Source organism: Ambystoma mexicanum, chromosome 7q (genome assembly GCF_040938575.1).
Source record: "Ambystoma mexicanum isolate Mex_15411 chromosome 7q, UKY_AmexF1_1, whole genome shotgun sequence".
Classification (NCBI taxonomy): domain Eukaryota; kingdom Metazoa; phylum Chordata; class Amphibia; order Caudata; family Ambystomatidae; genus Ambystoma; species Ambystoma mexicanum.
Genome location: NC_090941.1, coordinates 326,596,353 through 326,613,856, shown reverse-complemented (window position 1 = coordinate 326,613,856; position 17,504 = coordinate 326,596,353). Strand labels below are relative to the sequence as shown.

At 44.5% G+C, this 17,504-nt stretch overlaps 1 protein-coding gene across 1 annotated transcript in view; it reads left to right on the top strand.

Moving 5' to 3' along the window:
* Positions 1–17,504, top strand: part of PIBF1 (progesterone immunomodulatory binding factor 1) — a 1,771,771-nt gene that overhangs the window by 1,094,546 nt on the left and 659,721 nt on the right. Inside the window, exon 12 of the mRNA XM_069639889.1 lies at positions 2,198–2,348. Within this exon, the coding sequence (XP_069495990.1) occupies positions 2,198–2,348 (151 nt within the window). The remainder of the gene's footprint in view (positions 1–2,197; positions 2,349–17,504) is intronic.

Genomic DNA, 17,504 nt, shown 5'->3' with positions numbered 1-17,504 from the left:
TATGTTCCAGGGGCCTCATTAGCACAATGTACACAGCACTAATTGGTATTAACACAACCCCATCAACCACCCTGAAATGCAAATGGGAAAAAGACCTTGGAAGAAATCTCCCTCCAAAGACATGGCTCAAGATATGCAGAAGGACCTCGAAGTCATCTATCTCCTGTCGGTACAAACTGCATGGGATCAAGTTACTGTATAGATGGCAGTATGACTCGATGAGACTAGCCAGGATGTATCAGGAAGCGAGCCCGCTCTGCTGGCGGGGGTGCGGCCAAAAAGCAGACTACTGGCACATGTGGTGGGGTTGCGGGGCAGTTCAAGCATATTGGGACGAGGTACTCTGCTGGATCAAAGAGCTTGATGGGGAAGGGAGGGAAAAGCAACCACTATTGATTTTGTTTGGTTTGGAGGAAACGGAAGAACATATACTTAAAGTACCCAAAATGATACATGGATTCTTGCTGGAGGCCAGGGCCTGCCTCACTTACGTCTGGAAAAGAGCAAGTTTACCGTCAAAATCTGAGCGGATTAATGTCTCCCGCAATATCTATACTATGGACAAGCTGACGGCTGCCATTCACGGTGATCGCACCTCCATTGACACTGAATGGTCTGAGTTCTGAGCCAAATACAGTAACTGAAGTCGAGTGTGCACCACGACATAGCCGGAGTACTATCCTGTTAATCTGCCGTTAATGCTTTTGTTGATCCAAAAGAGAATCCAAATGTGGTACCAATGTCTGCACCAGTGTATTAGTCAATGATCTCCTCCCATGCTCCAAGTTCAGTAAGGAGATCTCCAGCTGCCTCAAGGGTTGCGGGGTGGGGGGGTAAAGTTTGGATTGGAGATATGTTATTTTAAATTGAACGCATTGCATCTAAAATTGTGTTATGTTGTATGTAACAGAAAATGCTATACCCTTGTTGAAAATCAATAAAACCAATTTTCAAAAGTACCAAAATGCTAAGTGTTTTTGGATATTTTGTGAGGCCTGCCAGCTATGACACAAGGCCATTTCAAAGTTCTCTTTTCAGCTGTGAGTCCAATTAAAATGTGCGCTTCCCTTCATTCCACTCGGAGAGTTGAATTTACAGTAATGTCTTAAGATATTCTGAAATAATACATGTAACAAGTAATTTGACCTTTCCTCTCGGTTTATTAACTTACTAGCTGTACCCGGCCACGCGTTGCTGTGGCTCAGTCTGGTTAAATGGAAAAGAAAGATATATTGTGTGTTCTAGAGTCGGAACATGCAACATATAATTGTCAATGTGAGAAGCAATCTGTGTCTGGATCTAAACCGCACAATTCTAAAGATTGTCCTTGAGCTTTGTTGATGGTGATAGCAAACGCAATTTGGCATGGCTTGAGCTGTTACGATTTCTGTGCCGAACAACATCATTTGGAAGCATGAGTTGTATGTCCTGATGTTAGATAGGAAATGCTTTGGTTTGGTGGTATATCCAGCAAGCAAAGTTTTTAATGGCTCTGGCGGTTCTCCAAGTTGAGGCAGTATAATTTTCCTGGTGGCGCAACACATTCCTTTTGTTTGTCCGTTAAATTTCAGAGCCTTACAATTAGGACACACTTCAGTCATAGTGCCGATGAGAACATGCCGGCTAAAACTATAATAATCAGCTGGGGGTTGTACCAGAATGCAAGGCGATTGTAATTGCGTGATTGCTGAGCACAGAGTCTTGTTTGACGCTGATTTGCTGTTTCTCGTTGACTTCTTTCATTCATTCCCAGCTTGTCGCCTTCATTCTGTTGAGAACGAAGCAGATCTGAAGCTGCAGAACGCGATTGCCGTGCTCGCAACCGTGCATTCTGAAGTCTGGCTGCACGTCGCTCTGCCGCTTCCTTGGCACTTATTTGAGCCATTCTATATCGGAAACCTTGAAATGAAATCATTAAATATTTAGTATAGTGTGTTGCTTTTACGTCCACCATCCAAGATGCAACTGTTTTTTGGAAAAAACATGTTTTTACTTGTCACAGGTGTGACATTTATGTATGGTAGGTATATAAAAACATGCGCGTATTGGAATGAAACGTTTTGTCGAAATTTCAAAGTAATTGGTGAAGAACTTTTGGAGATTTAAGATTTTGAACAAACAAACATTTACATTTTTATTTATATAGATTTCACACACATATTCATGCGCTTTTCTGTTGTGATATTCTTTTTTTCAGGTTTTAACAAAAGAAATTTATAGTTTGCAAGCATCCACCGAGAAGCGTGTTACCGAACTGCAGTCTCAGAATTCGGAGTATCAGGCACGGTTAGAAACATATGAAAAACTGGAGCAAGAACTTGATGGTGTGATCATGCAAGCTGCAGAAAGTATGTATGACCCACGTTTTGGTTTCTGGAACTGTTAAAGCCAACACAATGCTCCATGAAAGCACATTTTCCTATAGATTAAATAATTTCGGTATCTTTAAAAGAATTCAGTACATTAAAACCGATGCAGTATCATTTTGTTAACTTGTGACTGCTCTTTTTCTCTGGTGGACATTTGGAGAATAGAAAACAATGTAGCAAATACTCAAAATTAGTCATTTGGTCTATGTACCAGATATGTATAGTTGGGGGTTCCTGTTTTATTTTAATAGTTTTTTTTACTTCCGGTGGTGGTTTTCCAGTGTTTTCAAAATGTCAGTCTTTGTTGAACAGTGTTTTCCCGTTTGCCCCCTTCAAAAAATCACGGATAAGTTTTTCCAGCGTAAACACACAATTGCTTAATGGCTTAAGTAGGGTAATATCTCTCGGAGCAAGATGTTAAGGATGCTTTCTGGAGAATAACGATGAAGGTGTTAATCCAGTAATATCTAACATTTCTACAAGTCAAAATATTTCTAGTAAATCGTGCAATACATTTTTAGAGTCTCCTTGCACTTTCTTTTCTTCCCATAAAGACTTGGTTTGTGAAAATGACCTTTCAACATTGGCACTTGAGATGGGCAAGGCCAACGTGTGCATCTGGCCACTGTTGGTGGTTTTGCACCCAATACTGATGTGCCTGAAGATGCAGATTCTCAGGCAGAGGCTCTGCCAAATAGGCATTAAACTGGGTGCACACAGTCAATGAGTCATTAAAATGTTGGAAAATAAATGCATTATTTTCAAAGTCTGGACAAAATTAGTTTTTTGTCGAAGGGGTCAAGTACTTGCATGGCATACCGCAAAGAAGCTTGACTCACTTCGAATGACATGGTGGCTGATGGTATGTTTCTACACAGCATTGCTTGCCATTTTTTCATGCATTGTGGAATAAAATATACAAAGCATCTTAACACTCCTTTGCCAAGCGGTAGACATTCCATTAGTGCACATGTTAAATCAATGGGCGAGTAAGGGTACCCATGAGCACCATATACACATGGTCTTTTGTCACTAAGCCAGTATTATCACACACATTTCAGTATAATGCCTTTTGTTAAGTTGTTACCTTTTTTAAATTTGATTCTGTTAGCCTAATGCAACCATCGCTCAAAGTTGTTAATCACAGACTGATTTTGTCCTGTTTTGACACTGGTATTTGTAAAAATAAAAATGTGAGCTCTGAAAACTCACAATTCTTTTAGGCAATGCACAGTGAGATCACATTATTTGCTAAAGATCACACTCTTCGGCCCATTAAAGAGCAACCCAGCGAACCAGTTACACAACAATGGTGCAGGTCAGAAACATCAAAATAAAGGAAAACTACTATTCCCATCATGTAATGTGCAGGCGGCTGAGCAGCTAGGAACGTATAATAATGCTGATGACCTCATCAGGCCAGTTGTCCACTCTGGTGCCCAGAAATGTAAACGATTGCAAACTTTCCACAATCATATACCTATGCCTTATAGCGTGGGGAGGGGATAGGGACACACGCTGTGTGGGTCAGAGCAGCCGCACTGCAGGACTCCCACACTCTAGCTTCAGGGAATTCAAGCAAACGCTCAGAATAATGTCACATGGTGAAGGCAGTGTCTTTTTAAATGTGCCTTTGCCAAAGGACAGTCATTGCTCGAGGATGTTCAACAATCACAGACCTGTTTATTATCAAGGCGAGACGTGTTTTTCAGATAATGTGGATCAATATGCGTCCCATCCCCATGAAATAAACAATATTCATGGGTATTAATTCCTCAAAAACTCTCGTCGCCCCCCCTGCCCAAAATCCCAAACTACACCCCACCCCATAAATAAGTATTACAATGTGCTGCCCCAGGTATGACACTTTGTATTGCTACTTAAGCACCCCCCCTCGTCCCCACATCACCATTACTCACTTTGACCAAGTATGGACTCCTAACGCCACATCCTCACATTGCCATCTGCTCCCAGAAATGTCTGTCTGATCTCGATCCCAACATAGCCTAAGCACCACACCCTCACCGCCACAACCACATCACAAGCTAGGGTCATTTGCACCGCCCACCCAAACACCCCAGACATAGGCATCTGCCCCCAATCTGTATCATGTCTCTGCGCTCCCAGGAACCTTCCTTTTTTTACTTGGCATCTAACCTCTATATTTGCAGGACTGACCCTTCTGTACACCAAGCATTCAGGCCCGGCTGAATATCATTTGGGCCCTCTGCTGAGAGTGTAAACAGTCTTAAGCACACATAGGGTGCATACATTACAATGGCGACAAATATAACTTGAATAGCCGCCGATTATCATGTGATGGCCAGCCAGCAGGGAGCTTAAACACTAAATGCCCACCAAAGAGCTCTGAACCCTGATGTGGAGGAACTCTGTTAGAAGGCATTGGGGTGATGACACTTATGTAAATCCTGTGGGTAGAGAAAAACCCTTCACAAGAATGCTGCCCCTCTAAATCAGTAGTAGGCGCTTAACCCTTTGAGCTATCTTTACTGTCTGTGGCAGTGGCATTCCTCCCACAATGTATCTATGGTAAACCATCCTTTTAGTAGCCCTGGGTGGATGGAGAAAAACCTTTTACCACGTGTACACCAGTTAGCACAATCACTCTGGTTAGTCTGCATTAGCACATGGGGGCGATAAAACTGCTCTTACTGATGGGTGAATGATGAACTCCTAAAGACAGGGTTATGAGGGGTCAGAAGTAAGACTCTGACACTGTGGTGGCATCTTTGTGATCCAAAACCTTTATTATATGAAAAGGGTTGGAAAAATACCTCCCTTTCCCTAAACCTAAGAGGGGTTTCACTGCCTCTAAAAAAACTAATGAAACTGTCAGAATGTCCAAATAATAGTCCGTCCCTGTTGCGTCGCAAACGCCTACTTCTGACCCTCACACTAACAATACTGCGCAAGGATGACCTCTTCCTTCTGGTTGCACACAGAAAAGTCCCCCGTCTTTTGGGCAAAAAGTGTCAAAAAAAGTAATGGTCAACAATTGGGTCCAATGATTAGGCTCGTGGCGCTTTCCCCTAGGATCCTTATGTGTTTCTCTCTTTATAAGTGCCCTCAGACCTGTACTTGCTTCCACAAATGTCAATGGGCAGTTCACAAGAGTATCCTATTTATGCTTTTCCTATCAGTCCTATCACCTTAGTCTGCCTCCTCTCTTTACACCTAGGTACGGCTACCCCTCCAGCTTGTACACACAGAGCATCGCGTATCACTACATCCAAGACCCATCATCCCATTACACTGTACTCGACCATGAGCCTCGTCTTCAAACCCTTGATTCACCATACTACCACACCACCATGCCCACCTACAGCAACACCAAAAACTCAAGCCCTGCCCACATAACCAACCCTTATCTCAACTCGCCTGCCCTGTGGTTACAGCACTTTGCAACCAAACCCACCCCTAACAAACCTTGCTCACTTCACTTGAGAAATCATAGATTGAAATCCAGATTCCCTCATATACCTTGCGCCCATCATAATACTCACTGACATTGTACCATCAGCCCGCCTCCAACTGTGCACGCACAGCCCGACCACCCTATGACCCTTCCCAAAAAAGAGGTAAAAGGAGCTCTTATCAATGCTAGATCCCTCCCAGCCCAGGCTCTTGACATCGCTGATCTCATTACTTCACAAAACCTTGACTTTGTCGCCATCACGGAAACTTGGCTACATGCAGCCTCAGGTCCTCTATTGGCTTTAGCTATCCCAGACGGATACTCCATTATCAGAAGCGACCGCCACTCTAACCTCTCTAAAGGAGGCGGTGTTGCTTTTATACACAAAGACGACATCAACATGAGACTAATCCCTAACACAATTTAGCTCTGCCGAGTCCCTGTCAGTCAAACTCTCTTTATCCCATACCAGCACAGCCTCACTGCACCTCATCTACAGACCTCCAGGCCCTCTCGCCTCATTCTCGGACGACGACATGTCCATGCTTACCGACAACACCAAACCCAACTTGCCGACCTTAATCTTGGGCTATCGGACCCTAAGGACCACCATGCTGGCGAGATTGCCAGTAATAGCTCCAACCTAGGATTCTCTCATCGCCTTCTTGAACCAACACATAACAAGGGAAGAAAGCTCGACTGGATTGCCAATCTAAATTGTAACACGTCTTTAAGCTCCAACTCCGTGTGTGCATGGTCTGACGACTACGTCATCATCTTTAACTTACTTGCCAATGACCCACATCCCGAACCGAATATTGCACCCTCCATATCCACAAGAAACAAAAGGACATCACCACGGACAAACTGCTCCCTCTCATCTTGCCGATACTTAATAAATGTGCCTTGCTGCATGATGACCCAACAGTCCTAGTTGACAACTTTAACCAAACCCTGCTCAAAGCTATCCATACCATAGCCCCTCTCAAATTAAGGAGATCTAAACGGTGTGTCCACCATAACACATGGTTCACCCCACAGCTGAGAGTATTACGTAAAGAAAAATGTAACGGAGAAGCTCTCTGGAAAAGTCTCCCATGCGAGACCAATAAAGACAACCTCTTCATAGCATCTCTTAATTACAAGGAAGCGATTGTACAGGCAAAAAAAAGAGACGTACAACCAACGTATCTCTCAAGCAGAATCCAACATGAAGGAGTTATTCAAAATTCAAATAAATGCAAAGCAAAGTTGCCTACAAACTAATTCCCAATCGAAACTCTCGACCATTAAGACTACTACCGCCACATTCACTCATACACCATTCAGCTTTGCTCCTCTAACCATTCTAGAGGTAGAAAGCATCATTAGCAAACTGAAACCTTCCAACTGCTAGGGTGACTCCTGTCCTGCCCCTATCACCAAGGAATTCACGCATGAACTTGCCCCGTTCATCACCACCTTCATCAATTCCTCATTTTAGTCAGCCATTGCCCCTGACAATCTCAAGTACGCTTGGGTCATCCGCTTGCTGAAAAAAACCTACCCTGACCCCTGCATACCAACTAATTACAGACCCATCACTACGGTCCCGTTCCTTCTAAATATATTGGACAGAGTAGCATATCTTCAGATCCAGAAGTACTTAGGAATTAATAATTTACTCAGCACCAGACAATTCGAATTTAGACCCAAACACGGGACAGAAACAGCCCTATTAGATCTAAAAACTCAAATTGAGTACTCAAAAGATAATGGCAAATTGGCCCTACTATTACTCCTTGAACTATCGGCAGCCTTTGACTTAGCCAATCACCAAATCCTCTGTCGCCACCTGAAATCAGCTGCCCACTTCTCTGAAAAAGCCACCAAATGGATCAGTTCCTTCCTGGACAACAGACACATGAGATTATTCTCACCCACTTCATCTGCGGATCCGACACCAGTGCCGTTTGGGGTGCCGCAAGGCTCATGTGTCTCACCAACGCTCTATAATGTATTCGCCAAACCTTTGTTTGATGTACTTGATTATCTGGGTGTCACTTACACCAACTACGCGGACGACACCCAGATACCCATTACCATCAGTGGTGCTTATGAGGTTGACTCTAAAGCATTGAACGATATCTACCAAGTCATTCAAGCCTGGATGGCCCAACATGAGCTCTGTCTTAACGATGACAAGACGGAGATTCCCATCGTGGGATCCCAACAGCGACTGAATAGGCTTGACCCATCGTTCAAAACCTTCAATATTGATGGCAACTCCATCAAAGTGTCCTCTGACACCAAAACATTAGGAATCGATCTTGATTCTACGTGATCACTCAATAGACAAACTAATGCGGTTGTCTCTGCCTCTGCGTACACATGCAAGCTCATCACAGCATGCCGCCCATTCCTTTCCACATAGAACTGCATTACTCTGGCCAGGACACTGGTTATGTCTAAACTTGATTATTGCAACGCATTATATCAAGGGACTAACCAACATAACCTACACAAACTCCAGGTTACTCAAAATAATGCCATTAGAGTGGCCCTCAACATCCCCAGATCCGCACACATTTCTGAAACAAGGAGGAGTCTACACTGTCTTTCAGTAACACAAAGAATATCTCTGAAATCTCTAGCCCTTAGACACAAAACCAGGCCCCTATCTACGTAGCCTCTCGCTTTTCTCAGTATGCGCCCACCCGACCACTTAGATCTGCTCAAGCACATTGCTTGACCATCCACAGATATAAACTTCAGAAAGCTGGTGGTGTAAGCTTCCCAGTTCTTGCCTCCAAACTCTGGAACTCGCTTCCACTAACCATCAGATCTGAATCTTCTCCAACCTTATTCAAACAAAAAGCCAAACTTTGGCTATCCTCCACACAGGGCTAACCCATACTTGCTCCTGCATCAAATATCCATCTCTCATCTCTAAGACATTATTGTATCTTTATACATTGACCTCGATGTAATAGTCTATTGGTGCTCACCCTTACTAACACCAATAACTACCTTGTATATTGTGCTTATTATTTACTGTATTTATTTTGCCGATTCTGCTCTCAGACATCTTGATCTTCTCTATAACCTAGGTTTTCTTTATGAATAATCTTATGAAACCCTCTGTAACTGCAATTGTCCAACCTGCACCTTTTTTGTACCAAGCTATGCGCCCGGATGCCTTTTGGGCCTGGCGCGTTATACAAATAAAATAAATACAAATACAAGTGTAGGATTGGTTGTACTGTGCTATCGTCTCTTGTTTTGAGTGCAGGTCCCAGACTCACAGTGTAACTGCTTGGTTAATTGTCCTGCAAAGCATTTATCCTTTCATGAAACTTCTTATCTGGGGTCAACATTCAATTTGACTTGGTGTACTCTCCTGCCAAGCCTTTGTCCTTTAATGGACTGCCCTGCAATAGGTGCGAGTCCCAGACTCCTAATGTTCGCAATTACTTGGTTTACTCTCCTGCTAAGTAACACTTCAAATATATGCTCTCTTTGGGTGCTACACCCAGTATCCCAAAGTTTGTATTGGCTTTTAACTTTGTATTTTCAATGAGTGCGTGTCCCAGACTTGGACTCAGCTTTTAGGGTCACAGGCCCCCTTTCTGTAGCATCCACCTTCACCCCTTCTCTCTCCCAGACCTCCTGTACCACTCGGCTAACCCACGTACCTATTTCCTCCCAATGGAAGGTACCAGTCTCTGGAGACTCCGACCATGCTTAGGGCTTCGTTGCAGGCAACAGCGGCTTCCCAGACATCTGGTTCTCCCCGTCGGTGCGTTCACTTTGCTGGGTACTTTTTTGGAGCTCAGGAGGCTTGGAGGATCCAGGCAGTAAAAACAAAAGCAGTCCTGGCTTCCGGGACCTTTTTCGTGTTCACCTCTTCTTCCTCTCTCAACTTCCTCCAGCTAGCTTTCATCCTCCTGGCTGCTGCTAGTCTTGCTGATTTCCTCTTTGAAGGATCGTCTCCCTCCGACATCTCAGCTGTCTGAGATTTAAACGTGCGTGTTTGGGGAAAAAAGGAGTTGCTTTGGGCCAATTGCATCCATTGGAAAACTAGAAAGATCATTCTGCTTTTTGATAATGATCATTGGACTCCTGATCATCTTCTTCATCTCAGTCTTTGAGACGCTAGAATACTTATTCTGTTTCCCAATGGTAATCCTGACCATCATCATCTTCTCAGTATGTCAGTGTCAGATCTAAGAGACTTAACATTTTCTCTGTTTTGAAATGTATCAGGTATATTAGAGTGACTAACATGACTATAACAAATATTGACTTTGTAAAAAGGGAGGAAGGGAGGATTGTACCCTGGAGAGGAGTTAAGGGGTACTACTGCTGGGGCATACCGCGTTCTCTGAAGATAGTTGTCCCTAATCCCATAAGGAGGTTCCTCTAGCATGTGATCTTCTCTAGGTGCACCACCCCCAGGGGGACTTTTGTCCTGTGGACTGTGGGGTTGCTGTTGGCACTCTTGTTCAAAGGAGGTTTGCCTAGCATTTCGTTGCTGGACTGTCCTTGTGGGCGGGACAAAGTCTGATATGCAAATGGATATTCCTCCTTTGTGAAAAGTACAGTTAGCTAAAAGCATTGGCTGCGGACTCTCAAAGTGGGTAAAAACCGCAGAGCAGGTTATCATGCCTTGTTCTTTCTAGAGAGGGGCGCCTGCTACCTTTTTTGTATGTGCTGTGGACGTACCACCGTCGCCCCATGGAAAAGCTCTCCAGGCGATTTTGGGGCTTTTGCAAAAGCAGCAATATTGTCAGTCCCATAGCCCGTTTCATGCGGTCAGTCGGGCAAGTGCAGTAATGAAAGTATGGTAAGTGGGTGCGCACGATTTTCTGAAGAATGGATCAGCAATCGCTCTTGTATTTACTAAGCTGCCTGCAGTGCACACTAATTACTCCCACTTCACCTCCCCTCATAACAGAATGTAGGCATGAAACCATTAAGTTACCAAATAAGTCATCATTACCAATTTCATGCTCTCCATTCTGTATGACATGGCTGGTCTTGGCTGCAGGGGTAAGTTAGCTATTTTGTTCTTGTGCAATGAAGCAGAGCAGCAGGGGCTGGCAGCTGTGGTGGTGAAGTGAACAGCTGATATGGCAACACTGGCTGGGAGGCACAAAGACCTTCACTTAAAGCTGTGTTTTTCCGGATTACCCCAAGGAAGAGAAGATGACTCAGAAGCACCGTACAGGAGAGGTAAGCTCTAGGCATTTTAACCCACTGCCTTGAAGCCCCTCACTGCACCCCTGATCTGCGCTACCAGCTCTTAGGTTTTTCCCTGACATCCACAATCTTCTAGTCTTTAACAAGCTACCTGCATTGAAGTAGATACAGATTTCCTTTCTGTGATCCATTACAAACCACAAAGCAAAAAGCTTCCAAGATGGCCGCCACCCAGATTTGAACTTTTGCCTGATCTTGTAGCAGTGTGTGCCTGTCCTCACTCGCACCGGATTGGCTGCTACATTTGTTTTTACTTTGGCCCAATAGCCGGCCTATGAAGTAAGGCCTAGGAAAGAAGGCCTGTGCTGACGGAGCTGACAAAGTGCCACAGGAGCCAGGTGCCATGATTCTCTTTGCACTTGAACCACCTTGCAAATACTACTTGGGTGAGTCCAGCCCATGCTCGCCACAGCGTAGATAACTACAAACTCTACCACGTAAATCCTTTATAAACTGACTATCATCTTGCTACATGCTTAACATTCGCTGCGTTATGGACATTGATAACAAATGTCCTCTCTATGCCTAATTTAGCAGAGTCATTGGTGCCTGTGCCCACCACGCTTAGCTTTTGCACATTAGCGTGTGAAAATGTGTTCACCACAATGCCTATACGAATAGCACATGTATGACATCCATAACCTGCTTTCTATCCACTGTTTTTGAATGCCTGCATTTACAAATCGCCTTTGTTGATTATCAATCCTATTACCTATAGTTATATCTGACTCATTAATACTGGCAATCTTTACCTACATTATCTAGAGCTACTACAATGTTCATTTTATGGTAACTATACCCTGCTACCCTAGAGATCCTTTAACTCAATTACAACTGCCTATATACTGTTTAAGTTTGTTTAGTTTGATAAGCCCATTGACTTAATCTAGTTCGTACCAGCGTGCATGCCTGATTTACTCATTTGGTCCATGTTCACAATGTTTATCTTCCTTCACCTGACTGCCCTTAGGTTGAGAATGTCTCCTATGAGCACACACCCCCTAAATATGCCGACTGAAATCCCCAAATGTACTTTTATACTAGGCGTGACCTCCCTAAGGATGGAACAGACCTTAGGAAAGGAACTTACTCCTAAACTTATTATAACTAACATTCCATGTGACCTTACACAAAGGAACTCTACCTACGCTTGAGATTACCGATGATATATGAACAGCCTGCTAGATACCTTATTACCTGTGCTCATAATAGGAATCATCATGAGGAAACTGCTAAATTAAACTACTTCTCTGTAAGTACTGCTACCAACTACAAAGATAAAACAGACAAACACTACAAACGACACACCAGCCTATCCAAACATAATAGATCTGCCTTACCTAGCCCCACCCTTAAAGGAGCACTCATTAATGCCAGGTCATTAATAGCCCATCCCACAGAAATTGCTGACATTCTAGAAATAGGTAACTACGACTTCTTAACCATTAATGAATCTTTGTTAAACTAAGCAGCCGGCCAAGCCCTAATGCTTGCTGTGCCCACCAATTATACCGGTTTCAGGGAAGACAGAACTGATTCCCGTGGAGGAGGCCTAGTGTTAGGGAGAATTCTCTGTTTAGGCCGAATTTCCTAACCTATTGAGTCCCCCAGCAGCTTTGCTGGATTTTCTGGGTTTATTTTTTCCTCTCCTGCCAAGAGTGAGACTCTTTTACCCTCACTCTGGGACATGTTTGAAGTGTGTTTCTTTGGTTTGCCTTGTGTTGAATGGGCTATGGGGTCTTATACTCCATAGGGCCTCATGTGTTTTTGTGAATGGGTTACACAGCACCCTCAGTGCCGTAACCCAGGGGTGTCCTAGGGACCCCCCAACATAGACTCCATACCCTGGGACTGACTACTGTCTCCCAGGGTCTGTAAAGTCACCATTGACTTTACTAGTCTCAAATCCTGAACAGAACCAGTACAAACCATCATATTGTGGACGTACTGGCCGGGGAAATTCCATTGCCCCGGGGTCTGTTAGTCGAGGGGGCACGTCTCCGTCCCCCCTCATCGAGTTTTGGCTGGTGGCAGTGGAAACTACTTTTTAAATTCGACCGCGAATATTTTCCTATGGGATTTCCCATTGTTTTAGGCTAATACCTTTATTTATTTATTTACGGTAGCCTTGAACATACCGCTGGGTTATTTCTTTATTATTATAACTCCGGTTGGTATTTTTTGCCAAAACTTGATTCTAAAATGGCGTTGGTGTTCACCTCTGTAACTCTGACCCAAAGTGGAGCCCTTTGTTCCACTTTTGGCGGGCTTCTCCACAGAAGCCCTCCAAAGTGGTGCCACTCTGTCTGGGGTACTTAGGAGGGGTGGAGGGGGATTTAGGCACCCTGGACTGAGTTACCTTGGTAACTCAAGTCGCACTCCGTCCTGATTGGCCCAAGTGGTGAGCCGGCCGGCTCACCACTTAGCATGTTTGAGTGACAGCTAGGCTGGGTGAATGGGGGTTTGCTGCATAAAAGCAGGGCTTTGGGGACTGGAACTTCAGAAGTCGCCACAGGACCTAAGAAGCCGAAGAGGGAGAAGCCGAGCCGACCTGCCAAGACGACACCACCGGTGAAGCCCTGCAGAACCGTCTCACCACGTTTCCCGACGACAGAGGAGATCTCCCGCCGGAGAGTCTTCTTCCCTTAACTGGTGGGGACAACCAGTTGCTGCCTTCTTTTCGCCGTCCCGAAGCATCTCGTGGCCGCCTTGCCTGTGCCAAGCACCCCGGCAACCGGGATACCACTTTTTACCTCAACCGCGAAAGAGGGGTAAAAATCCTTTGTGACCGGAGAACTCCACGGCTGGCCTCATCCCTGGTAGTGCAACGACCTGCAGCCTTCCTCCCCGTCGAGATCACCTCTTCCTCGGGACGACGCCGCGACTTGCACCCACTACCAGGAACGACTACCACCACTGGAGGAATCTTTCCACGTTTAAAGGTACTGTGATCCGCCCGGCCTCCCTTGCCACCGATTGTACGGGGTAGATTTAGCCCTCGGCTCTCGAACCTGGGTAGGCCTGGGTCACCCTAACTAAACTTTTCCGAACCGTAGTAAAACCTTTTCTCTCACCTGCAAAGACTGAGGACATTGTGTGATCTTGGGCACATTTTTCGCCTGGCTCCCTCTAAAGCGGGCCCCGAACTAATTCTCCTGGTTCCACCATTGACTGCCTTTGCTAACCTTATGTGAAAAGTGTTTTACCTTACTGCTCTCTTTATTTCTGCCTTTTCCCTCCCTTTTGGTAAAACTTGTTGGAGTGTCATCTAACGTTAAGCGCTCACCTCTGTTTGGAAATAAGTGGTGTTAACTGTCCAACAAATGATTAGGGATGTACATATGAGTAATAGTAACTGTGTTTGACTTTCTTATCTTTTCTAGTGTGCTAGTGTAATTTATGAGTGTACCTTTAATAAATAAGTCTATACTTTTACACCTAGCTCTGGTTAGTGTTTGCTTGTGCTACTGTGCCTCTGTACCTATTCTGTATCCTCTGTATACTGCCTAACTCTTCTTGAGGGAAGTCTGGCTGCTCAGCCACAGCTACCACAGTGAATCTGTGCGGTGCAGACTGCTACCAAGTGGGTTTACTGCCAACACCTGTAGTCTTAAATCTTTTGCAGTGGTCCCAGAGGGAACTGCACAGGTTTCTGCCTAACACCTAGCACTCATTGCCAATACTGATTTGTCAATTAAAATAGAAACACTCCTGCACACCAAATCCTGTGAGTCCCTAACTGTTAAGCTGCTAACTTCCAACTCACAAACCATTAACATACACCTATCTATAGGCCACCAGGACCCATTGGTTCTTTCGAAGAGGACATCGCTGCGATACTCTGATAACTTAAAAAATACTTCTCAAGCCATTCTATTAGAAGACCTGAACCTGGGCTTCAATGATCCCAAAGACGCACAAGCCACAAACATTGCCAATATCCTATCGATGCTCGGCTATACCCAAAGAGTGACGCAGCCTACTCACGTGAAAGGCCCAACACTTGACTGTGTGGCGGACCATAAATGCAACACAACTATAACCTCCATCAGTACACAAGCTTGGACAGACCACGCTCTTATAGCTTTCTCTATAGATGTTAAAATCCCCCAACCCCAACAGAACAGTATAGCACCTCCAACGCTAACAAGGAACAAAAAAAACATAACCACAGACAGGTTAGTACTGCTAATTCTACCTACCCTAAACTCACTGCCTGACAATCTTGATCCCTCATCGCTAGTCAACGAATTCAACACAATTATGGCCAATGCCCTTGACAATATTGCCCCGCTAAAAATGAGAAACCGCAAACCTAGAGCACACCTAAATGCCTGGTTTACTCCCTATTTGAAAATCACTAAGGCTAGAAAAACGCAAGTGCGAATCCTCCTGGAGACTACTCCCCAGAGAAGCGAATAAAGCTACCCTTACCGATATATCTACAAAATACAAATCTGAAATCAAGTGAGCTAAAAGAGAAAGCTTTGACACTAGAATAATGCAAGCCAAATCAGGAACTGAGGATCTCTTTACAATCCTAAAGGAACTCGAGAACCCTATCCCGGTACCTGATAACTGCGTCAAAAACAATGTATGTTGCTCTAACATACAGAAAGCCCTCAGTGACTAAATCGCCACACTCCAAACTAAAATTGACAAGAAAAAACTAAATTTACCTTCCACAACCACCCAAACAACACACCTCACACTACGGCCAAACCTGAATTAAGATTCAACTTCACCAAAGTGTCCATACTGGAGGTTGAAAAAATAATCCTATCACTTAAACCATCAAACTGTTGAGGTGGTAACTGCCCGGCAGAAATTATAAAAGATGCTGCTAGAGACCTAGCACCATTTATCTCAAAACTCATCAGCTCCTCATTCTCATCAGATATTATGCCAAGTAATCATTTTTTTTTTATCTAAAAAAGATTTTATTAATTTTATGCAAACAAAACAATACAAACCAAACAAGCAGTATAATTGCAACAGTTCCATTACACACCGTCTTATCTTAGTCACTGCTCCCCCAGTCCCACCCCCCTCCATGAACCTATTTGTTATTCACATTCAGTGTCTGCTACATGCGGAAGGGTCTCATTTTCCTCGGATTCTGTTGGATCTGATATTACTCTGAACATTTCTGCTATTAGTGATTTCCATGCCATCAAGGTACCCGCCTCCCCCTCACCACTCACGCTGCTCGCTTCTTGCCATACCACTGTTTCAGCCTCCACCCATTTCTGCAATTCTTTCCACCATACTTCCACCCGTGGCTTGTGGCATTTCTTCCATCCCATGGCAATCCTCCGTTTTGCGAGCACATATGCCAGATCTTTCAGTTTCCCCACATGCTTGAGTTTCTGTGATCTGGGGAACCCGCCTAGTAAACAGGCCCAGGCCGTATCTATGACGAGCGTGACCCCCTTTCCTGCCAATTTCTGCGCTACTTCTCCCCAAAAGCACTCAATTATTGGGCATGACCAAAACATGTGTGTCATGTCAGCGTTTTCTTGGTTACATTTAGGACACGCTTGTCTTTCAGTATTACGGAACTTAGATATCCTCAAAGGGGTCATATGTGCTCTATGCGCTATATACAGCTGTATTTGTTTTAGTCTGGCGTTTCTCGACACCTTCTTGTGATAAACCCAGGGCACGTTCCCACATCCCATCCTCCATCGGGGCCCCCACTTCCGCTTCCCAATCCAGTCTCAGATGTGTCAATTCCTTCCCCACCTTAGTCATCATCATCTCATATAATCTAGAGATCTCGTGCCCCCCCCCTCTGATATGTCATATATTGCCCCCACAACTGCATCTGGTTCCTCTGTCAATACTTTTTCCGGACATATTTTCTGGATCTTCTGCACCATCCTATTATACGTAACATATTGGCCCGTATGAAATACTGCCTCTTCGTTAAGTTCTTTAAAATCCCTGATGGTCCCCTCCTGCCAAACGTCCCCTAGCGTTACCAACCCCACTGATTCCCAGTAGGTCCTGATAATCTCCCTCATCTGTTTATCCCCTCCCATCAAAGCGACCAGCGGTATCTGCGGGGAGCATGGGAATGGATCCTCCATCATCCGGCATGCTCAACACCAGATTTTCACTCCAAGCATCATCATCATCCCAGGGCGCAGTCCTGCCCAAACAACCTGAGTTCAGGGGTCACTTCATCAGAGAGACATTTAGCCACATATTGTAGTTGACCCGCCAAATAATAAACTTCGAAATTAGGCAGTCTGATATCTACTTTTTCGTAGAAGTTCTGCAATTTCCATAACGCCACTCTATTTCGGGTGCCATGCCACAGGAAGTCCCTACACATACTATTCAACTTAGTAAAGAATTTCTTGGGTATCATATATGGAATGTTACTAAAGTAATGCAGGAGCCTGGGTAGGACCACCATCTTGAGCATATCCCCCGTCCCATCATTGCTAAGG